This window comes from Pipra filicauda, unplaced genomic scaffold, assembly GCF_003945595.2.
Source record: "Pipra filicauda isolate LSUMZ 115617 unplaced genomic scaffold, ASM394559v2 scaffold13_size5146498_pilon, whole genome shotgun sequence".
In the NCBI taxonomy this organism is placed as follows: Eukaryota; Metazoa; Chordata; class Aves; order Passeriformes; family Pipridae; genus Pipra; species Pipra filicauda.
This window is the reverse complement of record NW_024103874.1, coordinates 3502932-3528452: the sequence shown is the minus strand read 5'-3', so window position 1 is coordinate 3528452 and position 25521 is coordinate 3502932. Positions and strand designations below refer to the sequence as shown.

At 42.3% G+C, this 25521-nt stretch overlaps 1 protein-coding gene across 1 annotated transcript in view; it reads right to left on the bottom strand.

Annotated features, from left to right (window-relative positions):
* The window catches only part of CDH4 (cadherin 4), a 425706-nt gene that overhangs the window by 59218 nt on the left and 340967 nt on the right, over positions 1 to 25521 (bottom strand). Inside the window, exon 7 of the mRNA XM_027710649.2 lies at positions 16824 to 16996. Within this exon, the coding sequence (XP_027566450.2) occupies positions 16824 to 16996 (173 nt within the window). The remainder of the gene's footprint in view (positions 1 to 16823; positions 16997 to 25521) is intronic.

Below are 25521 nucleotides of genomic sequence, written 5' to 3'. Positions count from 1 at the left end.
GACACAATGTCAGGCAGTGACTGCGCTTTCAGGGCAATATAACCTAAAACCAGCTAAACTACATCTGACTTTAAAATGTCTTTTTTATACCAGGTCACTGCATATAGACAGGTAACTGAAAAGTCTGGAAAAGAAAAAAAATTCAAAATAAGCATTTTCTGTAAAATAGGTCTTAGTGATCTAAAATTCATAAAACATGAATTCATAAAATATGCAAACCACATTCACTTTTAGCTGGCACAGCCAAAACTCAGAAACATCAGTAACTGACAGGCAGAGGTCAAATAGTTTGAGAAATAAACTAGGAAAAAAACATCCAGGAACCTCAAAATCTCTCAAAGCTGATGACATCACTGCTCTTGGTTTCAGCAGACAGAGGCTCAAAGACAGAACCACAGGAATCATCTTAAATATTTGTTGTTAAGGTAAATCTAAAATGATTGTCTAGCACAATGTTAATTACATTGTACAGCAATCAAAACAGAGACGCCGAGCCTAATGAATCCCTACTCTCACCTTTGGAACCAAACTGGAGTGTCTTGTTCACCTCCTTATTAGCCCATAAATATTCTAATTAGGAAGCAACTCCAGATGAATAGGATTAGCAATAAGGACATTTTAGACTAGGTACACAAGAGATACTCAAAACTCTCATGTCTTATCTAAGGCTCTCCTGACATTTATAATCATGTAGAAACGCTAAATTTACATAGCTCTGCCTAATTAGACATGGTTGCAATTATGTTTGTGGGCTTCCTTTTTTTCCTGCCCAAGTATAACTTACACTGTCAACACAGGAAGCAGGAACTGAATAGAAGCTCAGCAAGAAATAAAAGTGTTTTCTGCTATTTATTTTTTGCTGGTTTTAATTTAAAATGCATATTTCTAAGCCTTTTTTTTTTCTTTTTTTTTTTTTAAGATTCCAGGCAAGAACTTGCTGTTACAGATCCAAGTCCAGATCACTGCTGCTTTAGATGTAAAAATATACTTTTTTTAGATCAGCAGCATCCCAAGAGCAGGCACTAAAGCAGGCCAAACTTTGCAAAAGGTGACACATGTTCTGCCTGTAGCAGGTGGGGTGCTCCTGCTCTTGGTGAGAGCAAGAAACAAAGAAACTCGTTTCCTCTCAGGACTGGAAGTTCCCTGAAATTCTCACCCTGCCTAGGGATTTTGCTGCCTGCCCTGGGGTTTTTGGTTTTCAGTCTCCCTCCCCACCCTGAGTCTGACATTTCTGCAAGAATCCTGTGTTTGTCTTCCTTGGCCTTCAGAAAGCTGGTGAGAAGCAGGTAATTCATCATGTTGTATTTCTATGCAGCAAATGTTGGCATTATTGGGAAGTGATTTGATAAATGATGTGTACATTATAAAACTGAATTTCAGTATACTGTCTTTGATGTCTATAATCACAGATAGAGTTCTTTCACCTCAGCTCAAACATAAATCAAGGTAAGTGATATGAACTCAATTCAACGTGCTTACAAATTTCTCTTTCAGAACTAAACCATAATCATGAAAACTCACCCATGTCAGCAGAGTCACCTGCATGAAGCTCAGGCTGCAGCCAAGGCAGGTGGAGATACCCATACATATGTATAAATCCCTGGGATTGGGATATTAGGGAATTTCCAGGGCAAACATCCCCAAATCCTTCTTACTGACGGCTTAACGCCTAATTCTCTCTACTCCTAAATACCTTGTTTATTAGAAAACCAGTATTTTATTTGACTCCCATGTCATGTTTAAAGCTCCATGCAAATGATCAGAGAATCACAGAATGGCCTGGGTTGGAAGGGACCTTAAAGACCATCTTGTTCCAACACTCTACCACGGGCAGCAACACCTTCCACTATCCCAGGTTGCTCCAAGGCCTGTCCAACCTGGCCTTGGACACTTCCAGGAATGGGGCAGCCACAGCTTCTCTGGGCAACCTGTGCCAGGGCCTCACCACTCTCACAGCAAATTGTTTTCCTAATATCTAATCTAAACCTACTCTCTTTCAGTTTGAAGCCATTAAATGCCTCATGCCAGCAGAGTCACAGAGCCCTTGGAAGCCAAGCTGCCTGGTGGCAGAGGTCAGTGGCTTCAGGCATTACAGGACTAAAGAAAACTGTCTCAGTAAAGGTTCACAAGAAAACAATCAAAGAACAGTATCAAAACCTCCTGCTTCCAGCTTGGAACGTGGGAGAGGTGGAAAAACAACAGTTCTGCTCTGGTAGGTTTATAAAAGCCAAAATTAATCAATTAGGAAACCAAGGCTCTTCCTTCAGCAAACAGAAACAAAGCAGATCACGCAGCAAACTGACCCTCATGAGCACTCCAGACTGTTCCTGCACAGCCCACATTGGTGACATCCACCAAGGGGTATCCCAAAAGCCCAGCTGCAGCCTTCCAATGAATGTTACACTCAGGCTCCACTGAGCTAAAGAGCTCAGAGCATGTTCCTGAATATCTGCATCTCAGAGGATGTAACCAGCATGTTTCCTTTGGCCGGGACAAGCTTTCTTATCAAGCTTTCTGATCAGGGGTTGCCTCAGTCAAGACAGTCGGATCTGAAAGCCTATGATGACAGCCCAAGGAGCTGAAACAAAATCAATAACCATACAAACACCATCCCATCCTCTGCTCTGCTATATTTAAGATCAATCAATATGCATAAACGACTAGTGCCAGGCACATCTGCACTAGTCTAGCACATAATCAACTTTGTCTTGTCTCAGCTTAATATAATTTTCCACCATATTAGCAGTCTTTATGATATCCTGTCTTTTCAAATAGACATAATTCAGAATCACTACATAGTTCAATTGGATTATTTGAGTCGCACACAGACCCAGACTCACACACAAATCCGCTCTCGGTGACAACCTCTCTTCACTCCACTGCAGTTGGCACTACAGCCACGTTTAAAGTGTTTGCAAGGAGGTGACAACCGAGGCCATAGCCAGCTTTTACCGATACCTCTGGCAGAAAAACGTCTGTGGATGTATACTTAGCAGACTGGGAAAAGAAATGAACAAACTTATCAAATGCCACGCTGAAGCATCCATTAAAAACTGCACACACTTTTAATGACTTGGGTGAGGGTTGCTGTTGCATAAATTTATTTAACATTAATGTCCCCAGTTTGCTGTAAATTTCACACTGTGAAATTACCAGGGCAGTTCTAATGGAGCTGAAGCCTCCAGCTGCACTCTATGATAAAGGAGGAAATAATTATGAATTCCTCTGGGAAGCCAAAGAAAGTCAAAGATCTCCTTCGAAACTGCTCCCAGCTGAGCTGCTCATCAGCCAGCTGAGGAGGTGCAGAGCCGCTCCCAGCGCCGGGGGAAGCGGGATGAGCAGGACTCTCCCGCTGACGACGCCTCTGCCATCAACTGACATTTAATTTGGAAGGATTGAAAGCTGGTGTCTGCAACAACTTCTGCCAAGAAACATTATGAACAGTCAAGACAGAGCATGGAAGTGGTTTTATGTTCCAAGTTCGGATGATACTGTGTAATTTTACATCTAATCACCTAGCGCGAGACGTAACCAGCACACACACAGCTCCAAGAGCTTGTGCCTGAAGCTCTGACAGATGCCTGTATCATGAGAAGATGCTGCACTGTGTGAGTTGTTCCATCTAGAATGGCATTCTCTATAACCCTTTGAATACAGAGCTTAAAGCCTTTGCCAGAGTTTACAACAAGAGTGAAAAAAGGATAAAAACAGCAACTGTAGAAACTCCTTTGTGCCACCCTCCCTAATGTTCTATCCCTACAAACGTCTCTTCCTTCCATTTATGGTTCTCCCTTGTATCTCCATGTTCTTTTTTCCTTCCTTCTGACCATCATGGGCTGCCCTGGACAATGGGCAGCAGGAGAGCCCACCTGGACATTGAGCAGGTGGGGAACACCTGGAGACCCCACCCCTGCCTCCTCCCTACCACCATGCTCCTTGTCTGGTAGTCAGCATCCTCCCTCTGGTCAGCTTTGAATTCAGACCCAGTCACGAGCAACCCGATAATGGCTCAGACTGCACCTCTGAAATGATAAAACACCTCATTCCTGGTAAAGGATTCAGAAAAATGTAAGAAACAAAACCACCTAATGGGGCAGACAGGCAGTATTTATTCAGTTGCTCCCTGTGCGTCACTCACAATAACATCTTGCAGTGTACTTCAGGCTTGTTTCCCAAGAACAAATATAATTCTTATTTATAATGCAACAAAGGATAAAGCAGGTTTCCTGATTCTGATAAGCGACTCTCTGATTATTTCTTCAACAAAAACCGTCACGTCTTTCAGATTATTCTTTCATGTTTTATTCTGGTTTGGAGGAGCGATGGCACAGACTCTGTGCCTTGAGTCGCTTCATCTATTTTCTCATTTATAAAACCGGGGACCCACTGGAGAACACTCCAGTGGTACTTAAGGACTTCTGAATGCTGGATTGAATCTCGTGGACTGGACCTGCAGTGGGGTGTAACCAACACAGGGCTACGGTGAGTGTCCCCCTTTATCAGGTGACTGCATCCTGTGGGATGGTAACGTTATCACTGTGGATCGTGACACAGCCCTCTCCTGGAATAGCAATCACACGGCTTTCCCAACAAGCACCAAACCAACGTGCTGCTGGGAAGCCTGTCAGCAAGACGCCTGCTCGGTGCATCAGCGTGCTCCTGACACTGGCTTGATGCTCCGAAATGGGGTGAAAAACGTGAAATGAAATGTGATTGCCTGCTTGGACTCTCTGCTTGCATTCAAATTTCTATGTGCTGTATTATTTGCTGTGTCTTCTTTTAAGGTAGTTGTCACCATACGATTTAGAAAATCCAAATGTACTAAGAATGGGATTTTCTGTGTCAAAATGTCCCATTGAAATTCAAACACCTCCTTCTCACAGTCTGTGCAACACTGCGAAGCAAACAGGGCCTGGACCTTATTGGGAAAAAATCTCCAAACAAATGTTGTGTTTATGTAATGATGTATTTATTTAGGGCCACTTCAAACAGATACAGCTGGTTAGACTTGAAAATAACTGCATGTGAAAACGCAAACAATAATTTATGTAACTTTAAATGAGTTTTTACAAGATGTTTTGATGTGTTTTCCTTGAACGCTCCCCTGCACATCTGGTTATGAAGTCTGCAATTTAGCCTTCCTTATTTCCTATGGAAGTTGTATGGAAAGCACTGTGATTGTGTCCCTCTCCAAACTGCCCTGGTACAGCATCTGGGGTCAGCAGAGTAAAGCAAAATCCATTTCTCAAATGTGTCAGTCAGCCCTTGAAGATGCTGATACTGCAGGCAATGGTCACTCTGAGTTACATTAACAGCTCTTATTGCAAACAGTGGAATTAGTTTTCAGAAGAACATCCCTAAATACCCATTTTGATATGGTTGGATGACAGCAGTGGCAGAGACCATATAGAGAGCTGAAGGGGCCTGAGGATGAAAACTGGTGGAGAATTTTATGACAAAGTGGGTTTTCATCAGAAGACGCTAAGAGTGAAACTGCTCCTGAGGACGGGCACTTGAAACCTCTCCCTCACTTGGAATTTATTTTTACATTGCAAAAGAGTCCCTTTTAAAATGGTTTTAATGGTCTGAGCTAACTTTGACAAAAATTGATCTTTTAAAATGTCAAACATCATTTTAAAAGACCGATATCAATACAACATTTTCACAGCTATTAAAATAAAAATGCTGATTCTCTCCAGATTTTTTCTTTTTTTATGACTGGTAATTACAATTTTAAAAATTCATTATTTTATCCCATTCTGGAGGTGGGAAACTCTTGTGGGGCATTTCCTGCCTAATCAGAATCATCTACATAAATGATTGCTGATGCTTCAATCTCTACTCTGATGGATAGAGCTGAGAGATTCTGCAGCTTTCTACTTTAGGGGTTCTTAGGAACGTGGCCAAAGGAGCTGCAGGTGGGCTACCTACACAAAGAACCATCCAATGTCCTGCAGGTTTCCCTGGTCTTCAGGCTATTTTACTAGCATTAGCAAAGCTTCCTGAACTGCTTTGTCAAAAGCTGATACCCTGAAGTCACACAGGTGTCCAGTGCCCCTCCAACACGCACTGGTGGAAGCTGCTCGTCTGCAGGGCAGATCTTCTGATAGTGCAGAGCACCAGTAATGCTTCCAAATTTTCCCTTTATGCTCAAATATGCTTTCTTTCAAACCACATCTAGCTGCTGATTTACAAGCAAATACTGTTCATTACCTTCTCTGTCAAACTTCATGTCTTCTGATATCAAGCATTAAGGGGGGGGGGAATGCACATAATTTACAAATCTAGTAACTCATTTCCCATCACACTCCCCTGCATCGCCATGGCCACAAAAAGATGGAATCAGCCAAGATGAAAGCATTTTCAGGGCTCAAGTTTAATGGCTAAAATAATTGAAGAAACATACATATCTCCAAAACAAACCACTTCCAGAATGAATAATGCCTGGAGTATCCTCTCATCTCCTACTTCACATCAGTACAAGCTCCCCTGTGAGCAAAACACATACAGTACATGGTAGGATATTTCAGCCACAGCAGATCTCTAGGGCTGGGCCAGCTCCCCTCTGCTGCAAGCAAACCACAGGGTTTGCCCAGAGTTCAAGAGAGAAAGGTGCTGCTCTTCTGACCTTTCCAAAATTCACCTTCAGCAGGTGACCACAACACTTCCTAAGATGGCATTTTATTTGGCATGTGCTTGCTTGGGTGGCATCAAGCCCTCCCTTTAGAACAGCAGAACCAGAAAGGCTTTCCAGTTCTACAGGAGTCACTTGCTGTTGACCTGCAAGCCCTGATTCCCATCCTCAGGCAGCACAAATCAGTCTGGCCAGTTTATCCCTGTTTGAGCATCTGCCCAAACCTTTAATGGTTAAAACAAGGTTCTTCCTCATAAACTCAGATGAATTCCATGTTAGTATGAATGGGAAACTACAATCTATTTATTTTTTCAGAGAGTTGTATACATAAGACTGGAAAGACAAACTTATTGAACGTCTGGATAACATGAGTCACTGCATTTTTATGCAATTAGTTCCCCTTCTAAATTTGAGCCGTCAGATTTGAGGTCACTCAGTATGTGACCTGTTTACTTTAACTGAAAACTACATTTATTTTTCTAGAAAGGCACTTGGAACAGAAAGCATTTTAAGTGCAAAAAATGAATAGCTTGAATAAAACATGATTGTACTGACATGTACTCTACTTAATGAGGATTTCTTACATGAAATCCCCACAATCCTTTAAAAACTGGAATAACAGAACAACAATGAAAGGAAAATATTTAGTCTAAAAATTAGGAGAAAAAATGGTGAGGTTACCACGACAAAAGAACAAACTGCCTCGCTGCTCTGGCTCTGCTGCTACAAGTTCCTAGATGCTTTAATGTGCAGTCCTGGGAAAAATAACACACAGCTCTGTCCTGCCTGCACCTGACACTTCGCTGGCCTTATCCACAAGACCCTCTCTCAACCTGCAGTGAGTGGAGAATAGCCCAAACCTCGGTACCTGATGCTGTGATTATTTATAGCCACTGCAGCAATGCCTGGAGGTGTCTAACAAGAACAGTTCTGCCCTTCAAAGAGCCACCTCCTGCCACCTTTCTGGATACTAATTAGTACAGAACTCAAGGAAATAGATAGTATTCATGGTGCAGAACAGCAAACACCCACATTTTGGTTCCTGCGCACACATTTGTGTCTTTTTGGAAGTATTACATCCTCAGCAATTACATATTCCATGATCCTGACACTGTTCCAGATGGGAAGTACTATGAAGACACTGGATATATCAGCATTTAAGTTGTATTTTACAAAGCCTGTAATAGCCTCTCCGTTGTTTACACCGATAACTTTCTATTTTAAGAATATTTCAGAATACAAGACTCTGTATCTGGTTTTCTGACAGTCACATTCCTTTGCATTTAAGCTGCCTTTTTCTTATGCTCAGTTAAGAAAAGTCACTGCTGCAGGCTGAAACATCCTGTAAACTCACACATGCTGTGGTAAATGTGTCCATGATAATATTCAAGTAAGAAATGTAGAAAGATGCTCACAGAATAAGCTCTGCTATGAAAAAAGTAGTACCAGGTCTAAGAAGAAAGAGTTAACAAAATCTCTCTTTAAAATGCTAATAACAGACAATGGTCTGTGGATAAGTTAATTAGTGGAGCCAGCTTGTGTGTAATTATTTCACTTGACCTGGTGCTGATTTAGACAATAATCCCTTTGGAGAGGGGAAGGGGCTGTTGGAAAAGTATGTGATGTAACAGAAGAAAAACTTTAAATCTGCCTGAGCTGAGCAGGTAGTCTTCTATCTAAAATTGGAATGATACACTCTTCTCCACTGTGAGACAAGCTCAAATAGAAAAAGAAATGCAGGTCTGAACCAGAGAGATTATGCTAAGGACCTGGTGAGCTTTCCACTCCGATACTTAACTTTTTTTTCCTCCTCCCTATTCAGCTGGGATTTTACCATTGAATAATGTATAAACCAACCCCACTGTAGTCAGAGGTGGGATTTCAAGAGCAACTTGAAACAAGTGCAACCAGACTGTACCAGAACTCTCTGAACATATCAAAATGTGTATGAAGAAAGAAAAGGGTCTGTGGGCTATTAGTATATGTGGAATTCTCTTATAGGAGAGGCTCTGAAGATTTCCATATTTAAAAGAAAAGGGAACTGAATAGGTGGGGCATCAGACCTATTCTTGCTCAGACTCTATAATTGGATCCAATTAAACTCAAAGCTTTGTTTTATCTGAGTAGTTCAACCCCAAATCATGAAGCTTTTCAATTTGGTAGCATCTCCTCAATACCTCACCCAAATATGAACAAGAAGTCATTACAGTGCCACATGTGAATCACTACAATCTCCTCCAGAGGCTCCGGCACCTAAATGCTCACAATACTTAAAGGAAGTCAGGTGTATAAAGAGAGTCTAAGCCAAATGGGAAAAAGAATTAAAGAAACAAATTGGGAGCTACTCTGGCAGGCAGTAAATAAATAGTGTCATATGCATTGCCTGAGTGGGAGGAAATTCTTTGTTTCAGCCAGGCTAGGACTCACTCTTGGTGGAATCAGCTCCATGGGAGATAGAAACCGTCTGTAGGTTTACATTTGCACCCCAGTTCTCTCTGTTGTGTGGTCAGAGGATCCTTCTGTGCTCTGCATCTTCAGAAAGGACACACAGTGCAATGGGATTGAAGCTGAAAAACTGCACGGAACAACTAGACCAATAAAAGCATTGCTCTGCTTGTTCCTCTTTATTAAAAACATAATCTGATGGGAATGAGATGCCCTAGGACAGGACGGGGCCAGGACTAGTGCAAGCTGTGCATGGCAGATCACACATCTAGGCTGAGCTCACAGAGTCACAGTCAACCTGTGCCAACATGTTCTCACAGTTTGTACAATCAGTTGATCTCCACCCCATTACACTTTTGTCCTGATCACCTTGCTGGTGAATATTTTGGGGAGGTAAATAGCATGGCTGTTTTGCTGTCTATTCATAGGACTCCCACAGGTTTCAAGCTATTACCAGCCTCTTTCTTTGCAAAGCTCTTCTATTCTTTAAAAGTTTCTCCTATCATCTCCAGATACTATTTTTTTTAGTAAAACACATACTCATGTAATTTTCTTCCAAGGCCCATGGCTCAGAGCCCTTCCTCTATCTGTTTTACTGTCTATCTACTTATCAGGCTTTTTTAAAGGAAAAGCAATCAAAACTCACTTTGCATACACAGGAGCTCTAAAACTGATTGGCAGCTTTGCATTTAGAGGGTTGCAGCAATCGTGCAGAAGACCAAAGGGTACAGATCGTTCTAGAAAGCCCTACCAGAAAGAAACACAGCCACTTATTTGAGAAACTCAAACAGGGAGACATATTCCTTCCAGGAACTGTAAAAAGGCTTCAGAACCTCCACTATTCCCTTCTTAATTAAAACAAAGGGTGTGATTTCTATGATAAGGCATCACTCACATCTTTCCCATCCTCCAACAAGGGCTACGAGGAATCCATTATGCAGTGGTGGACCAACAGTGCTCAGAGCAGACTCAAGCCCTCCCCATCTGCTAACTTCTGGTATCTCAAATTACTACAAGTGGCCCTCCACTGAGTGCACAACACACTTCTAAAGGCACTAAACAGGGTTAATAAAATGGATCTTCTTCACTGATGAGTGGTAATGCTCCTCACCATAATTTGCTGAAAAGGTCATTCTTGTCTGTAATGAGAAAATGAAATGCATGCTGGAATGATGGAGCAAACTCAAATCAGTCCCATGTACAATGTAGAAACATAAACCAGAATCCAACATAAATCTACTGGCTAAATTCAGCTTATGGCTAATCAGCTCTTCCTTTGACAGGATATGCTGCTGTGGAAATGGGATAATTTTATAACTGAATAATTTAACCAGTTTTATCTTTAAGTAATGATTTCAGGCATATTAATACATAAAGCTTCCAGTATTTACATTTTCGTTACATGGCCCTGAAAAATTACAAGGTATCAGGGATAACGGAGTATTCAGTGATAAATGACATGTACAGAGTGGTTTTCATCCCTCAGAGTGACTTTGTGCTCCACAAATCCCTGGGATGGCACGTGGCAGCCAGGCAGACAGCGAGGGCAGAGCACCAGGGCAAACTGCTCCTCAATAGCAGAGGGAAACTGTCAGACCCATCAGGGCCAAGGCTGGGAGGGACAAGTAAAACACAGTCTGACAGATGATGCTGAAGTATTTTACCTGCTTATCCCTGCTTAGACTCCAGTAGTTTATGTCTGGCTTGAAGACATGTTCCACAAAGACTCCCAATCACTATTTGAATGCTGTGAGAAGTGGAAAAGCCACTTAGCCCTTCATTATCTCAGTCACTGGAAAACACTTTGGGAGCCTGCAAGTCTGCAAGCTGAACACAGGGGCCCTTGGTCCAAATTCGTAGAAATGGATATGCCTCACTGGCAAAATAATTACTAATCCCTCACTCTTGTTCTCCTCCTTTGAGTTCAGCTGTGGAGACATTTTTCTGCACGTGTTTTAATGCAGTGATACAGGAAGTTCATCTTTAAAAGCAAGATACTCAGCAGAATCTAACAACCTTGTTTTAGTTCTTCTCTGGAAGAAGTAATGAGAAGAACATGAAAACCAGAATCCCTCTCACTTTAAAGGACTCCTGTAATAGATACAAATAGTAAACACGGTGGATGCTTGATTGTGCTTGTCAGAAGGTGACATACTCATACCAATTCTGCATTACTCCTCACTGCTCCTTGGAGATGGCTAATCTCAGTGAGGAAAATGGGAACAGAAACTCTCAGGATGCAGTCAAGCCATTTAGATGTCACTTTTCCTCATTCTTTGTATTTTCTCAGTACACATACACGACTGATAATCTGCCCAGGTAAACTCATATATCACTCATATTGCGTGGGATCCTTCAGCCTCACACTGCAGCAGATGTTCCTCCAGCCCTGCTCAGAGGAGGAGATGCAGCTTTGCAGAATATCACACTGATATTGAGTGAGGGAACATAATTAACACTGGCAACGGTAATTAGGAACAGAATAAATTCCTTAGTTGTATTCCAGGGGTGGAAAAAGGATTGAAAGGTGCTGGACTATCCTGTCAGAGGATTCCTGGTACAGAAAGTCAGACTCAGCCTGAGTTACCTGTTGGCTACACTTTAGAGTATTGTCTGGTTGGAAAAGACAAACCCAGATTAAACCCACTGTATTTGGGTAATCTTAAACTAGTGGAATGCTCTCTATGGGAATGTGTCACAGCAGTCTCAATGGCTAAACTAATTCCTATCACCAGTGCAATGCCTTGTTTACTCCCAGCCAACACCTGAATGAAGGAACAGGGAGGTTTCAAAAAGCTATTGCAATGACCTGGAGACAAATGTCCTCAAAATAGTTACTGCAGATGGTAAAATCCAATCCCCCCTCGGTGTTTGGAGAAGCAATGTACAGTTGTTTATTTTTTTTTAACGTAACATTTCAAATTTCTGATTTATCAGAAATGTCTAGTTGCACCAAAACCAGAGTGCTGGAAAATAAATCAACTGTCTCTGCTAATAAGAAGAAGTTCTCCTCTTCTCCATAAGAATCCTGCCATTTCATTCATAAATAAAATAAGCCTCTAACTCAGTTGTTGGCAGGCTCTCCCTTTTATCTTTCACTCACTTGAGAAGGACTAGCAACATCATGCTTTTGGAAAGCCAAGTGCAGTAATCATAGAATCGGATTTCATGTATTTTTAAAAGCATTTGCAGCAGCAGAGATCCAATCACTATTAAAAGAAATACAAACACACAGAAATTTGGAAGAAGCAACTCAGAGCTCCTGACTGTCTTCATTTCTCCAACACCAGATGAATGTGCTGGGAAGGGACTCTTTTCTAAAGGACATCTCAAAAAGTTAGCAACATTACACTACAAGCACCGCAGAGCCAAAATACTTATTATCTCAAATAAGCCTGGATGACATTTGAGATGTCTCAACATTTATTGGCCTGCCAGCAGAGTGTGGGATCAACCACCTGCTTTTCTCTCATTCCTTTTTTTTTTCCCTCCTGCTTGCTCAAAGTCCGTGTTCATAAAATATTTAGGGGAAGCTCTTCAGAGGATGATATTGCCTACACTATACCCCCAGTGCAGGTTTACTGTGCTACTGAGACAGATACTCTGCCACTGGAGAAATCAAAATTGGTGATGGAGTTGAATTACTGCACCAGAAGCACTGTCAGACTGACAGTCTGGGCTTGATCCCACCCGGGACATTGGGCTGAGTGGCAGCGGAGAGCATGAAGTAACACAGGGAACAGAGCTGGTCCCTTATGCAAGGTTATAAGGAGAAATGTTACTTTTCAGAATGGAAAACAAAAATATGAATGTTCTGCCTGTTTCTGAGACCCTGCTGGGGACAGCTGACCCTTTCTTACCTCTTGTAATTTTCTTCCCAGTGGAAAAAAACCAAAACAACTCAAGGAAATGTGGAATTCAGATGTGCTGCTAAACGAAGCCATCAGTCGGGCAGCATCTCCTATAGTACCACCCATTTCTGCAGCAGCCTGACATAAATTAAGTCAGCTACCATAGTCCCTTCTTACCCCTGAACTTTGTCACAACCTGTTCATCTCATATGTTCACAGCCTTCCCTATTAATCCACATATTTTGTGCTCCCACTGCCATATGATCTTTCCCTCCTAATTTCATTAAATCAGCTACAGATTTCCTAAACTGCCCTGATGTTTTCCTGCATTACAGCAAGACTCTGCTTTTAACCTTCTCATCAAAGTCTGGCTGTCTGAATATACTTTTGAACCTCTGATGCCCTCTAAATCCCTATCATTTTCCCTCTTAGTTCAAGGGGTAGGTGTTCCTTTGTTCCACCTTTGGCATTTCTCACCCTTAGGCATCCAGGCTTACACCAGGCCGTTGCTAAACTGTCCTCCTTTAATAATTTTTATGAAGTGCAGTCCAATTATCTTTATCTTCCTTGGGGATCCATTCAATTAAGCACAGTCATAACGAGTGAATGGACACAAAGCTTTGTAACCATATTTACACCCAGATTAATGGGAACCAGGTAAGATAACTTTAAAGCCATCAATATTTCAATACTTTGGCTTTTGATTGTGCTATCTTCAGTGTCAGACACATTTAGGAGAGACCAGCACAATCTGAGAGGCTGAGTTTTTAATTTCCTCCTTGGTTTGTGGAAATGATGGTTTAGAAACAGCAGCAAAAATACATGACTATCTTAAAGTAGTTTTCTTGCAGGTTAAACAAAACACTTCCTGTGACACAAAACAAGCTGGAACACTGTATCCAGTTTGTTCTTTCATGGATTGAAGGTAATGGAAACCAGCAAAGAACCAGTATTTAAGTGGAGATGCTGAGAACATCAGGAAATCTCATTTAATGAGCATGCAACAGAAATGCTGATCTAGAAATAGCAGTTCTGAAGTGACTTTTCTCCCTTCTGAAAGCGAAATGCTGGAACATGGACCTGTCTCTCAGATATGGAATAGCTCTGGCAGTTATATTCACACCTGCTTTGCATTGCAGAAACAAGGGAGAAGGGTCCAATGGAAACTGAAAACCTGGTTCTGTATCACCACAGCTTAACGTAATCGTGTCTCAGGCACTGACAAATGTGTCAATAAGCTTTTGGAGAAATAACTGGTATCCAGGGAATTTATCTTGGTTGTAGTAGTTTCAGCTGAATAGGTCAGATTTGTTAACATTTTAATTTACACAAATCTGCATTCCAAATACTGCTCTTCGGCTCCTTTTCCTAACGACAAGAAAATGTCAGCAGCAACCCCAAATTTACTCCTCTAATAGCTTTCTCAAGATTTCAGGAAAAACAAACAAAAACAAAAAACCAATCTGTGATACAGTAATATGAGTGTTTAAACACATTTTTCAATTTAGATGCAATATAATTTTATGTTAATAACCCAGAAAGTTTTGCCAATTCCAGATGTAATCCTGACAGTAGCAGAGAGAGCTGGGAATGAGCATGTCCCATAGCTTCAGGGCAGCCCCAGGATTGTGCCCAGAGCTGGTTGTTTTGCCTCAATCCAAGTGTCCCTTGTCCAACCTTCTACTCAGCTTGGGACACTCAACACCATATTTCCATATACAATGTGCCAGCCTGGATTTCCTCGACCCTGTGCACAGGGGAACTAACATGAAGCACATGGTTCCCCTGCAAGTTTTTAAAATGCTTCAGATGCAATGAGAGAAACCTGAAAAAAGATGACTAGTCTGCCTCATCTTTTCCCCCTAATTACAACCTGCCTCTTTTTTCACCTGATTTGCTGAGATTAAAACCCATCTCCCACCCAGATATCCCAACCTGTGTTTCTGAAATTATTATAAACTGGCGACCTTTCTCTACCCATAAAGCCCCACGTCAACATGCTGGCCCCCACTGATGTCAGGGGGGCAATAATAGCTCTTTCATTTCCATAAAATCAGCATTTTCCTGCCAGAGTTCCGATTTCTCCTCTGAGTACTCTGCCTCTGTCCCCCCGAGGGCTGCCAGCAATCTCTCCAGCACTTGCTTCTCCTCCTCGACTGCAAGCCCGCCGCAGGCTTCGGCACTGCTTGGGATAATCTACCTGCTTAAGATTCAGCTAACTTCTAAATAAAAAGAGTAGGGAAAGGTCAGATCTGCCCTAGGTTGTGCTTGCAGAGTCTGCCACATCAGGTGGGAAGGAGCAGGCGCTGGTGCTCCTCCTGCTCCCTCAGCTCTGGGCTTGTCTTCACATCTGGAAAACTCTCTGCTCGTCTGACCTTCTCCTTGGAAAGCTCTTTCACACAGTGTCTCCCCTTGGGGCAGCTCTCCCTGAGACAGTGCCGAGGGGAAGCCCCAAATCTGTGCCAGCCCCTGTTCCCGTGTGGTCCCATTGGCTGCCCCGGGGCTCTCCGCGTGCTGCCGAGCTGCTGCCGGGGCTTTTATCTGCTCTCAGCAGCTGCCTTTGGGATTCCTCCCAAAGCTGCTCTGAAGCAAAAAAGTGGCCCCAGATGTGGGAATGAAATGGGCATAAACCCTGGCAAAGAGTGCCTGTTGACTGGAGCCTGGCAGAGCACTTAGCAGTGGGGCCAAAAGCCGCTGGGCTGATGGGCACAGGAGAAATCTCTAAGGTGCTGGAGGTTTCACCCCTCTGAGGTTAGGGTTCCAGACAGGAAAGCCAAGTACCAGCCTACATGTGGGGACTCCTGCTCACTCAGTCCCTGCCATCGGGGAAAGAAAGGAGATAAAGTAGAACAAAACCAGTTTCTGCTGCCTTGTCTCAGAAATGCAGCATGCTGGGCTCTCCTAAAATGGGTTTTACTGGACTTTTTACCTCTGGGGACTGCTTGAACAAAAACATCTGAGCCTCAGACTGTGCAAGTCCTTCCTTTCCTATCTGCCACAGAGCTCAATGAACAAATGATCCTTCCCAACATTTAGTTAACCGAGATTCCCCAGCTGCATTGAAGAGGTGACACTCCATGACCTGCACAGTCCAAAGGGGAATAAAACCAGAACTTAAGTTCTGGGGTTCTTTCCCTTCACACCCATTGACCCCTGTCCCCTTCTTCCCCATTCACTCCATCCCACCACTGATGCACTGATTTTTGTTTAATGTGTGGGGTATAAATGCTTTGTCCTTGAGCTACACTCACAGCTAGAGGAGGCAGAGCTCTGGGGATCACACTATATGGCTTACACTGGCAGAGTATGGTTGTGTCAGTAAAAATGAAATTTCTTCTGCATTTGGAAAAGCTGTACATCATAAAATGCCAGGAAGAAGAGGCATTAAGAGCAGAGCCCCACAGAAAACCAAAATCACTGGAAGACATTTTCCTAGTTTGGAAGAGACACAAGGATGCCATCAGGAAACATGCAAAGTGTACTGAGTATGGGCTGTGTAACTGCTTTCAGAGATAACATGCAAGACAGGTCTAGAAAGGGCTATAGGTGTCTGGCATTTATTGTCTCCCAACAGAAAGGGGACAAATGACAAGTTATTCATCCCCCTGCTCCTTCTGGAGTATTTCTACATCTTTGAGTTTTACAAATTTACGCAAGGAAAATATCAACGCCAGGAGTTTGAAGATTCTCCCAGGGTTTCATCGACCGATATGGATTAAGACAAAAATATCACATCAAAGCCACGATGCCCCACAACTGCTGCAGAAGCAAAGACCATGATCTCCACGTTGCAACTCAAACTTTTAGAGGCTCAGTATTCAAGACAGGGCTTGGGCTTTGCAAGTCAGCATCCCTCAGTAACAGGACACCTGGTAGGATGGCTTCAAACTCACCTCTCTGTCGAGTCCAGCAGCCACAGTGACAATGTCTCCTGTCTCGCTGTTAATGGTAAACATGTTTTGTGATGGGCTCTGTGGGGTCTGAGTCACAATCCGGTACCTCACCATCCCGTTCGCGGTAGTAGCGTCGTCTGCGTCATTTGCCGTCACCGTCATCACGTAGGTACCTGGAACAAGAGAAGATGAATTATCAGGACTATCTCACTGCAGAGCAGACTGCAGTCCCATTGACTCGGGGTCATGCATTTTGCTCAGAAATTCTATGCAACAGACATCCCATTTCAATCCAGCCAGCTGGGCAAGGATTATGGAAATAGCAACACTGCTGAGACTAGATGATCTGGAAGGATACTGATTACACATAACTGGTAGATAGTGAGAAGTCATATGAGGGTATCTATGATTAAATTCTAATTCTTTCAGTGATTGTAAGTTTTAGGGCAGCATTTTTTGTCCTGCAATTTCACAGATTCTCAAAGGGGATTTTTTTTCCCCATCCAATCACTGCATCCACATGCATTCAGAAGTAGCATTTAAGAGTAGAAAGCCCATCAGACTTCTCAGCAGCTTCAGAAGGACACCATCAACATGCCCATGCCTAGTGCAAGAAGCAACTGCCTGCTGCCTCTAGTTCTTGGAGAAACATCCACCTTTCTGGCCCCTCCTGGAGAAAAAAATCCATTTCTGCAGAGCAAATGGAACAGCTGCTGCCCAGCAGGACAGAAAAATCAATGATTTGGTATGTGTGGCCAGTGATGTATTGAATTGTTGGTTTGTTTCTTGCTAATCACCAATGTCTTCATTTGCCTTGCAAAAAACAATCTCTACTTTCTAGATACTGTTGGGAGTGCACTGATGCACTGACAGACTCATTAGCACTGGAGTTTGGCAGCAGGGTGTTTTGCTAAAGTGGGAAATTATCATTATGAGGGTAAAAGATGTTACTTGATTGGATGGACTCCTGCAGCTGCATGGTCCTATGACCCCCCCGAGCTTATAGGGCCCAGCTTTATGCTTGTTATATTGGTAGGAGAGAATGACTAGAAGGGCAGGCACACACTGCTCACGAAAAGCAATCTGCAACAGTGGATGAATCTAATGATACGAGACCTGAAAGGAGGAGTGGGAGGCAAAGAGAGACAGTGAAACCAGACAGACCCTCGTTTAGTGACCACAAAACCCAACAGCATCAATGGAAAGATGGAAGGTGCCACTCAAACACTGCTCATTCGGGAAGGCTGAACAGACGGACCAACTTCCGAGCCTTCTGTGCTGGAGAGATGCAAAGTGGTCCCAACGAGAACCTGAGCTGATTCGAGATGGAGCCAAACATTGCTTTACAAGAAGAGCTGAGTTTGTTCTGCTCGCTTTGTTAGGTGTGAGCCACTGGCAAGCTCGAGGACGTGTGGCTCCATCCCCATCAGGACATGTCTCCTCTCGTACGCCCGGTCCCCAGCTTGGTCACAAAGCTACCGAGCTCCCAGTTCAGGGAAAACGGAAAGCTTGAGAGCTTGCATCTGTTTGCAAAGGACTTTAAAGATATCCCACTCCCTAAATGGGCAGATCTAGCAATGGCTGCAGCATGCCCAAATTCTGCACTTTAGCCAAGTGTCTTTAAGCCACTTAGCACACAGGAAATCCCCCCAGTACCCTCCCCAGCTTTGGGAAACCAATGTTTCTCTGTACTAGCAAGAAAAGGGCTCAGAATTTTGTATTTTTGCACTGTATGAAGTGCTTTGCTGAACTCCTTCCATCTGCCTCAGTCAGGCTCTTTCTGTTCTCAGTGGTGATACATATATTCCTGTGAGTTTTCTTAGTTCAATAAGAATTATAGATTAAAAAATAAACGAATGTGTAAAGCAAATCCTAATGATGAATACATCCCTGTCTTTCTGCAATAATCCTGATTCTCATTTGTGAAATGAAAACAAACTATTCAACAACTTTAACACTTTTTTGATCAATAAACTTCAGGAGAGGGAAGGAACACTGAATTGAAACAAGGCTGTTCAAGCAACAAATTTTCTCTCTTTTCAACCATTCGTTTTTTTGCTCTTTTGCAAAACCAGTTATCATGAGACAACTGATACAAATAATGAAGCCAGCCCTCAGATAACTACAGGGGAAAAGTACAGAAGAAATTTAAATAGGAAATATGCTGAATGAGATGTTTGATTTGGAATTTATGTTATCTTAATGCATTCAATACTGAAAATATCTCTGAACAGAATGTCAAATCCTGGGGCTAATGAAAACAGAAGCGGAAGAGGAAAACAGAATCTATTTTAGGACATATGCAGTTTTAGGACATATTCCAAAAAACAGGTGGTATTTTGTGATGCGCTTCCAGCACAAGAACAGCTCTGAAAATTACTGTTACTACCAGGTTCAGATAATGGCACCCACAGCTGTGGTCCCTCCTCATGTGGGATCTCTTGGACTGCACTGTAGATTCCAAAATGACCCAGGATGTGTGTGAGGTGATGGGTTCCCAACCTGCAGGGGAACATGACAGGCTGCAGCTGTGGTGGGAGGGGGTGAGGGACAGCAGCTATACTGTGGATGGAGAGTACAGTAGGCCTCCTTCACTCTTTCCCTGACCTTTCTGCTTCTTTCCTGCAGTGCAGCATTGGACTGAGCACATCTGCTCTAGAAAAAAGGACTGTTTCAAAAGCATTTGACCTACATCCCCATAAAGGGAGATGGGACTGGACAAATGTCTCTAAAGTCATGAACTGAGCACCAGGGAGCTGTATTTCAAGAGGCAATCTGCTCCCTATCTCCTATCTTTAATTTCGATTATGAAACCCAGCCACAGAGAAAACAGAGAGGAACTTGGCATTAATTACTATCCTGTAACTTAATAAAACGCCCTCTGCACAGGGCCCTGTGTGGTTGCAGCACTCTGCAGTGCCTGATGGAATTGCATCAACCACTTCCTTCCTGGCTCTCCCTGGGGCTGACCTCTCCCTGTCTGACCACAGTCTGCTGTAAACTGGCTGCAAATTACTTCTTCCTCTCTGCAGTCTGGATGGTGTCTGATATCTCTTCTCCCTTTCCTGTCTACACACTTCTCCCATCTGGAAGTGTTGTCCCAGGAGGGCGACAGCATCTCCTGTTACCCGTGCTGAAGGCACCTCTCCTAAGGAACACTCACTTCTGGGAGATCAGCGGGTGTAACCTACATCACCATCTACATTCCACTTGGTTTTCTTTACATTTAGCCTGTTTTTAAGCAAGAAATATATTCTAGATACCTGTGTGCTGCAGTGAATGACATAAACATATATCTGCACACAAGAGTATTCAACAGAGCAATGTGGATATATGCTGCTCCAGTGTCTAACATCTTCTGGGTGCTATATAAACTCTTTCCCTATAGTAAGATGGTTGGTGATGATTTACCTGCAATAAAAGTAAATAATGTCATGCTTCTATGTCCTTTGCATGGAGATACATCTTCACATACTTTATATTAAATAAAGGAAATATATCCCCATATCCAGCCCCTAACACTACACAAATTAAGCAAATATACACTGGCAGAGTGAGTGCACAGCTCTAACAAGCTTGAGGAATGAAGCTGGTACTGTTTGGGGTTAAGTGACAAAGCACAGACTCCCTAGTGTTGCCCACAGGATGTGTGTATGCATTTTGTGGAAATCAAAGTATTAAACACACCATCCTTACATCCCTGTATCTACCCAAACAGAGACTAGAAGCAGTTATTACAGACCAGAAACAATGAGAAACTCCTCCAACTCACAGTCAAGACCCTCACACTGTACTCTGCCATTTTTGTGTCAGACCCTGGCAGTGGTGATGAAGCTACAAGTGTAAGAGCAAACAGGGAAAGAGGGACTTTACACTTTCAGTGTCTGAGAGAGGAATCACCTTCATTTTTCTGCTCTGCAGGGCTTGCAGAGCATCAGCATCAAAATGAATGCATCAAGTGTCAAAACCCGGGCCCAGTCTGTGCAGTGATTCACAGAACAAATACCCAGTCCAGACGGTCTCTGATGTAACTGCATTAAACTACACACCTGGCCTAACTCAGGTGCATAACCTGTTGAAAGAAAACCATTTCTCATCAAATAAGGCACATGGTATGTTAAATAAAACACCTAACCTACTACATCATGTCAATATTAAATCAAATTTGTTGCATGTGGAACAGCTCTTCCGAGCAGCAGATTGAATTACCATGCACAGCTAGTGATGACAAGATTACTGTGCATTAGCTTTCATTAACTAATGTGCTGAGTTCATATATCACCTGAGTTAAAATTAATGGATGGCATGACGAAGATCTATCAATAAAAGGCAAGACCTCAAGAATCTGTACCTTCACAATGCATTGCCTTTGATTTCCCAGAGACCACAATTTCCTAGATGTTATTTTGTCAAATGAGATAGCTTTGTTTCTAACCATAGACAAGACACATGAGAGAAATGCTTGAAACCACCCCTTATGGAAAATATTCCTGTTAGATTAATTAAGGTTTCTACAGGCAAAACAACACCTTACAGAATCTGAGGGGATGGAAGCAAAGGGAGATAATTTATACCTGTATATTCAGCTTTGTTTATCAACTTTAAAATGAACTGCATCTCCTGGTAAAAGACTGCAAAGAGATTTTGTTAGGTTCACAATATCTCATTTGATCTGTACGTGTTAAGTAAAAAGAGAAGTAGAACAAGGAAGATAACTGCCCTGAGTATGTGTAAGCAGATAAGCACACAGCTGTAAACAAATGCCCCCCCGAAATCACTCCGGAATCTGAGAATCTGCTCAATTCTTTCCAGCTCAGACAGTCCCAAAGCATGCCAAAGACTGATAATTCACATCACGTTGTCTGCAATCTCTGCTGTGCCATCTATGCAACTTCATTTCTCCATAAAGATGGAGCTTTCATGGTTTTAAGGCATACAAACAATATCTTGGCATAGTTGTGCTCCCGAAGTCTTTGTTACAATTGCTTTATAATTGCCATTTTTCTAAGCTGGTTTGATATCCATTAGTTAGATTTAATGCATGTTAAAAGAAAGAGCTAATGGGCACTTATCAGGAATCCAAATAAAAAAATAAAATACAAACCTGTTTCACTTTGCCCTTAATACCACGTTGCTGTAAAATCACATAATCCTCTCTGTCTACTCCTATGATATAAACAGAAAAAGCTAAAACTTCACCCAGTTTTTACTGACAATGCTCATTCTCTATCCAGCTTTATCTTACAGTTTATGCTTTTAAATGGCTGGTAAATGGCTGCAGAATCATTAAAGGTTGGTTAACCTTCTCAGTCTAATTTTGACCTACAAGATACTTAATTTAATCATTCCCCCATAGAAAAGGATTGAATCATTATGTGCAGACATGTGGTGATGGCCATATTACATTAGATCTTCATTAACCCGAGTTAATAATGGCTTTGTACTAATGGAAACCTCCCCTTACTCCTCATTTTTTCCCCCCAAATTTGAAAGCTCACTTAGTGAATTCTCTGCATCCGATGCAAGACAGAGAGAAGGCAGTAATTGCTGCTGGAATGATTAAATACTGAAAAGCAGTGTAAAATTTACAATATTTCCTAAAACCAAAATCTTCCATTCACTGGAGTTTCCTGATACCAGTTTCCTTCCCCACAGAGGATGGGAATCTCATGCCCCTGCTCATGACACACTTCACCCTTTAAGTGATTCCACTCATGGTAATGAGGTCTCAAGGACAGAAGGACACACTAGAAAAGCAAAGGCATCAAAACCAAGTTACAATGAGAAGTGTGACGGGATCCTGAACAAGTCCTTGGAGTACAACTACACACTGCTGTAGTGTTAAAAACAAACATCTCAGCTAACAAACCTGTATCCTCCAAATTAAATGTGTTCCATTGGTGATGTGAAGCACTTTGACATACTCATTGCTTAGGGTTTCAAACAAAATTGGGGAGCAGACTCACCAGCAGTGCTGAGTGGAGTTACAGAGGTGAACAGGAACATGGACAAGACATCAAAATGACAGAAGTGCCTAAAACTCTACTGCAGCTGTAATAAATTGTAAATATACTTAAATTAAATGGCACTCCACATGCTCTAGATAAAAAACTAAATAAAAACAGCACTTCCCCTCTGAATGCTATTTCTCCTGTCATAACTGATAGCTCCTGTCATTCTCTTTCACCATTATTTCTGTAATCATTGGCAAATTTTGACCTTTCAAGCAGCTAACCTAATTCATAACGGATGCCACTTCCTAATTAGTGGAGACATCGGATTCTCAGCTTCAGACAAGGCAAGAGCCAACCTAATGAGAATAAAGAGAGCGAGGAGGTCCGGAGAGACAACTGAGCGAGTTGAAGAGGCTGCTGTCATCCAGAACGGAAATAATACCTTCTTACTGTTAAAAACGGAATAAATACCTCCGGAGGGAAAACGAGCGGATGCGCTGACTGCAGCACATGCCCGAGCCTGGGCAGATTTGGAGATCACTCCTGTCCAGCAGCCTGCAGCCTATTGAGACCCCTGTACCACAGAGAAATCCCACCTGTAAAACTTCAGGATGGGCAAAAGCTCATCCAGCCGCTGAGCAAAGAGTTTTGGCTGCATGAATTCATGAGGCTCAGCCCGGCTGAGGTCCTGCACAAGAATCCTCTTGATTTCCAGGGCTAATTCAAAAAAAGGGAGAAAGCATGACTTAGGACAAGATATCCTCAACATCACCACTGAACTGTGCTCAACAGCACAGCCAGGTTTCATGCTGAACTGAAGGCATATGTGACTCCAGAAATCATGCAGACCCAGCTGCACAGAGCCTGACACTTGACACACCCGACACAAGGCTTCAATCCAATCCTTGAATTTTGACACTATAATATAAGGTAATACAAGATAATAAAGTGATGTACTAATATATATATTTTAATATATATCATACTATGTTTTCTGTAACTGCTGGTTAAAAGGAGGCAGAGAGTGGGCTATTACAGTGCTGTAACTCCCTTCTAGAGCGGTCTCAGGACATGATTTCTACAGTTTTTTCTTTTACATCAACTTAGCCATTTTTTTTTTTGGAGGGAAAAAACCATCAGTCTGGGGATTTGCATTTTTTTCTCACTTGCACTCCTATAATTCACTTCCTTGCTCTTGGGACTGGATGCTTCTGCAAAGGAAATTAAGAGCACAGATTTCATAACCACTCACCTCGAAAGAAAATGGAAAGCGCTACCACATGTGTCTGCAGAGAAACAATTTCTTATGTTACAATTGTGCTCAGCTGAGCAAAAGAACTTGAAAAAGAATATTGTGGATCCTAAGTCTGTGTGTAATGTGTGAGAGAACAGAGTTGGGTTGGACGAAGGCATTTTTAATAGCATATGAAATGCAAGGGTAAGAGCAGCACCTGCCCAAGGTGCAGAAGATGGCACTACATCGATGATGCATTTCAGCTCGTGATGTACCCAGAAGTAATGCACCCAACCTGTGAAGAGCTCTGGGATGAGGAAAAGAATCTGTTGAGACCTAGTCTGGCCCTGAAGATTTTACCTGCACGTGACCCCTCTGAAACATTTGGAATTTATGTTATTTTTAGCTTCCAGTGCTACCAACTGGAATGTGCACTCCGTGGCAGCCCCAGTCCATGAACCTGTTCAGGTGCTCTCTTAAATTTGGACCTTCCTAAATGAAGAGTTCTAAAATTAACTAACTTACAAGTTGGAAATGATAACTGAATGTTGTCACTATGAGTAGAAGGACGGCGTTTTTGGAACGGGTTGTAATGGCAAGAGGGGGTTTCACTCTGTGTCCTTTTAAAAATGAAGCATCTTCTCTTCAGATCTCAGGTCCTGCCACCCATTCTGTTCCTTCACTGAACAAACAACCTGCAGGACACGAGGCATCTCTTCATGAATTGCACTGTCTGACTGGAGAAGAGGAACAACCCAGAACTGCAGAATCCAAATTCTCCCCAGGAATATATATACAAATGCAACTGTACGCCTTAAAAGATTAATTTCACAAGCCTTAAATTGCAGTTTAATTTGAAAACTAATTCAGCCTCATAATTGGCTTTCTGTTCAAATCACTGAGGCTAAAGATTTAAATTCTTAATATTCAGATGACTTTCGAGTTTCTGGCCCCATCTGTGCATTAGTCCATGGTGTTAATCTCTGAGGGAATCTCTGCTGGCATAGAAATAAAATAAACAAACTGGGACACTAGTAGAATAATCAGCTTTTAAAATCCTTGGGTTTTTTTATATACTGCTTATTTTTTATGAGACTTCTTTAACTCAATTTGCCACATATAGATTTAGCTCCCAGCTATTTCATTTTTCACGTGGCATGTTATCAACAATTATTGTATCAGAGTTCCATGAAATAAGGAGGAGATGGGAAAATTTTAAATTACAACATTTCTCATGTAAGAAACACTAACATTCTTTTGGAGGACTGTCCATACTCAGCACTCTTTCACACCAATCCCAGGGAGAGTGGTAGGAGTAAACTACACAACTCCAGAAGAAAGAAGGAGTTGGATGAAACCAGAGTTTAAAAGAAGCCACTTGGACTTTTGCTATTGACTTGAAAGGGACCAAGACGTATCCAGAGAGTTAGTGAAGCGGAAAGGATGAATGGGAATGGAAAAGGCCAGTCTGACAGGAACAAATTGTTTTGGAGAGATGAGTTAATTTTTG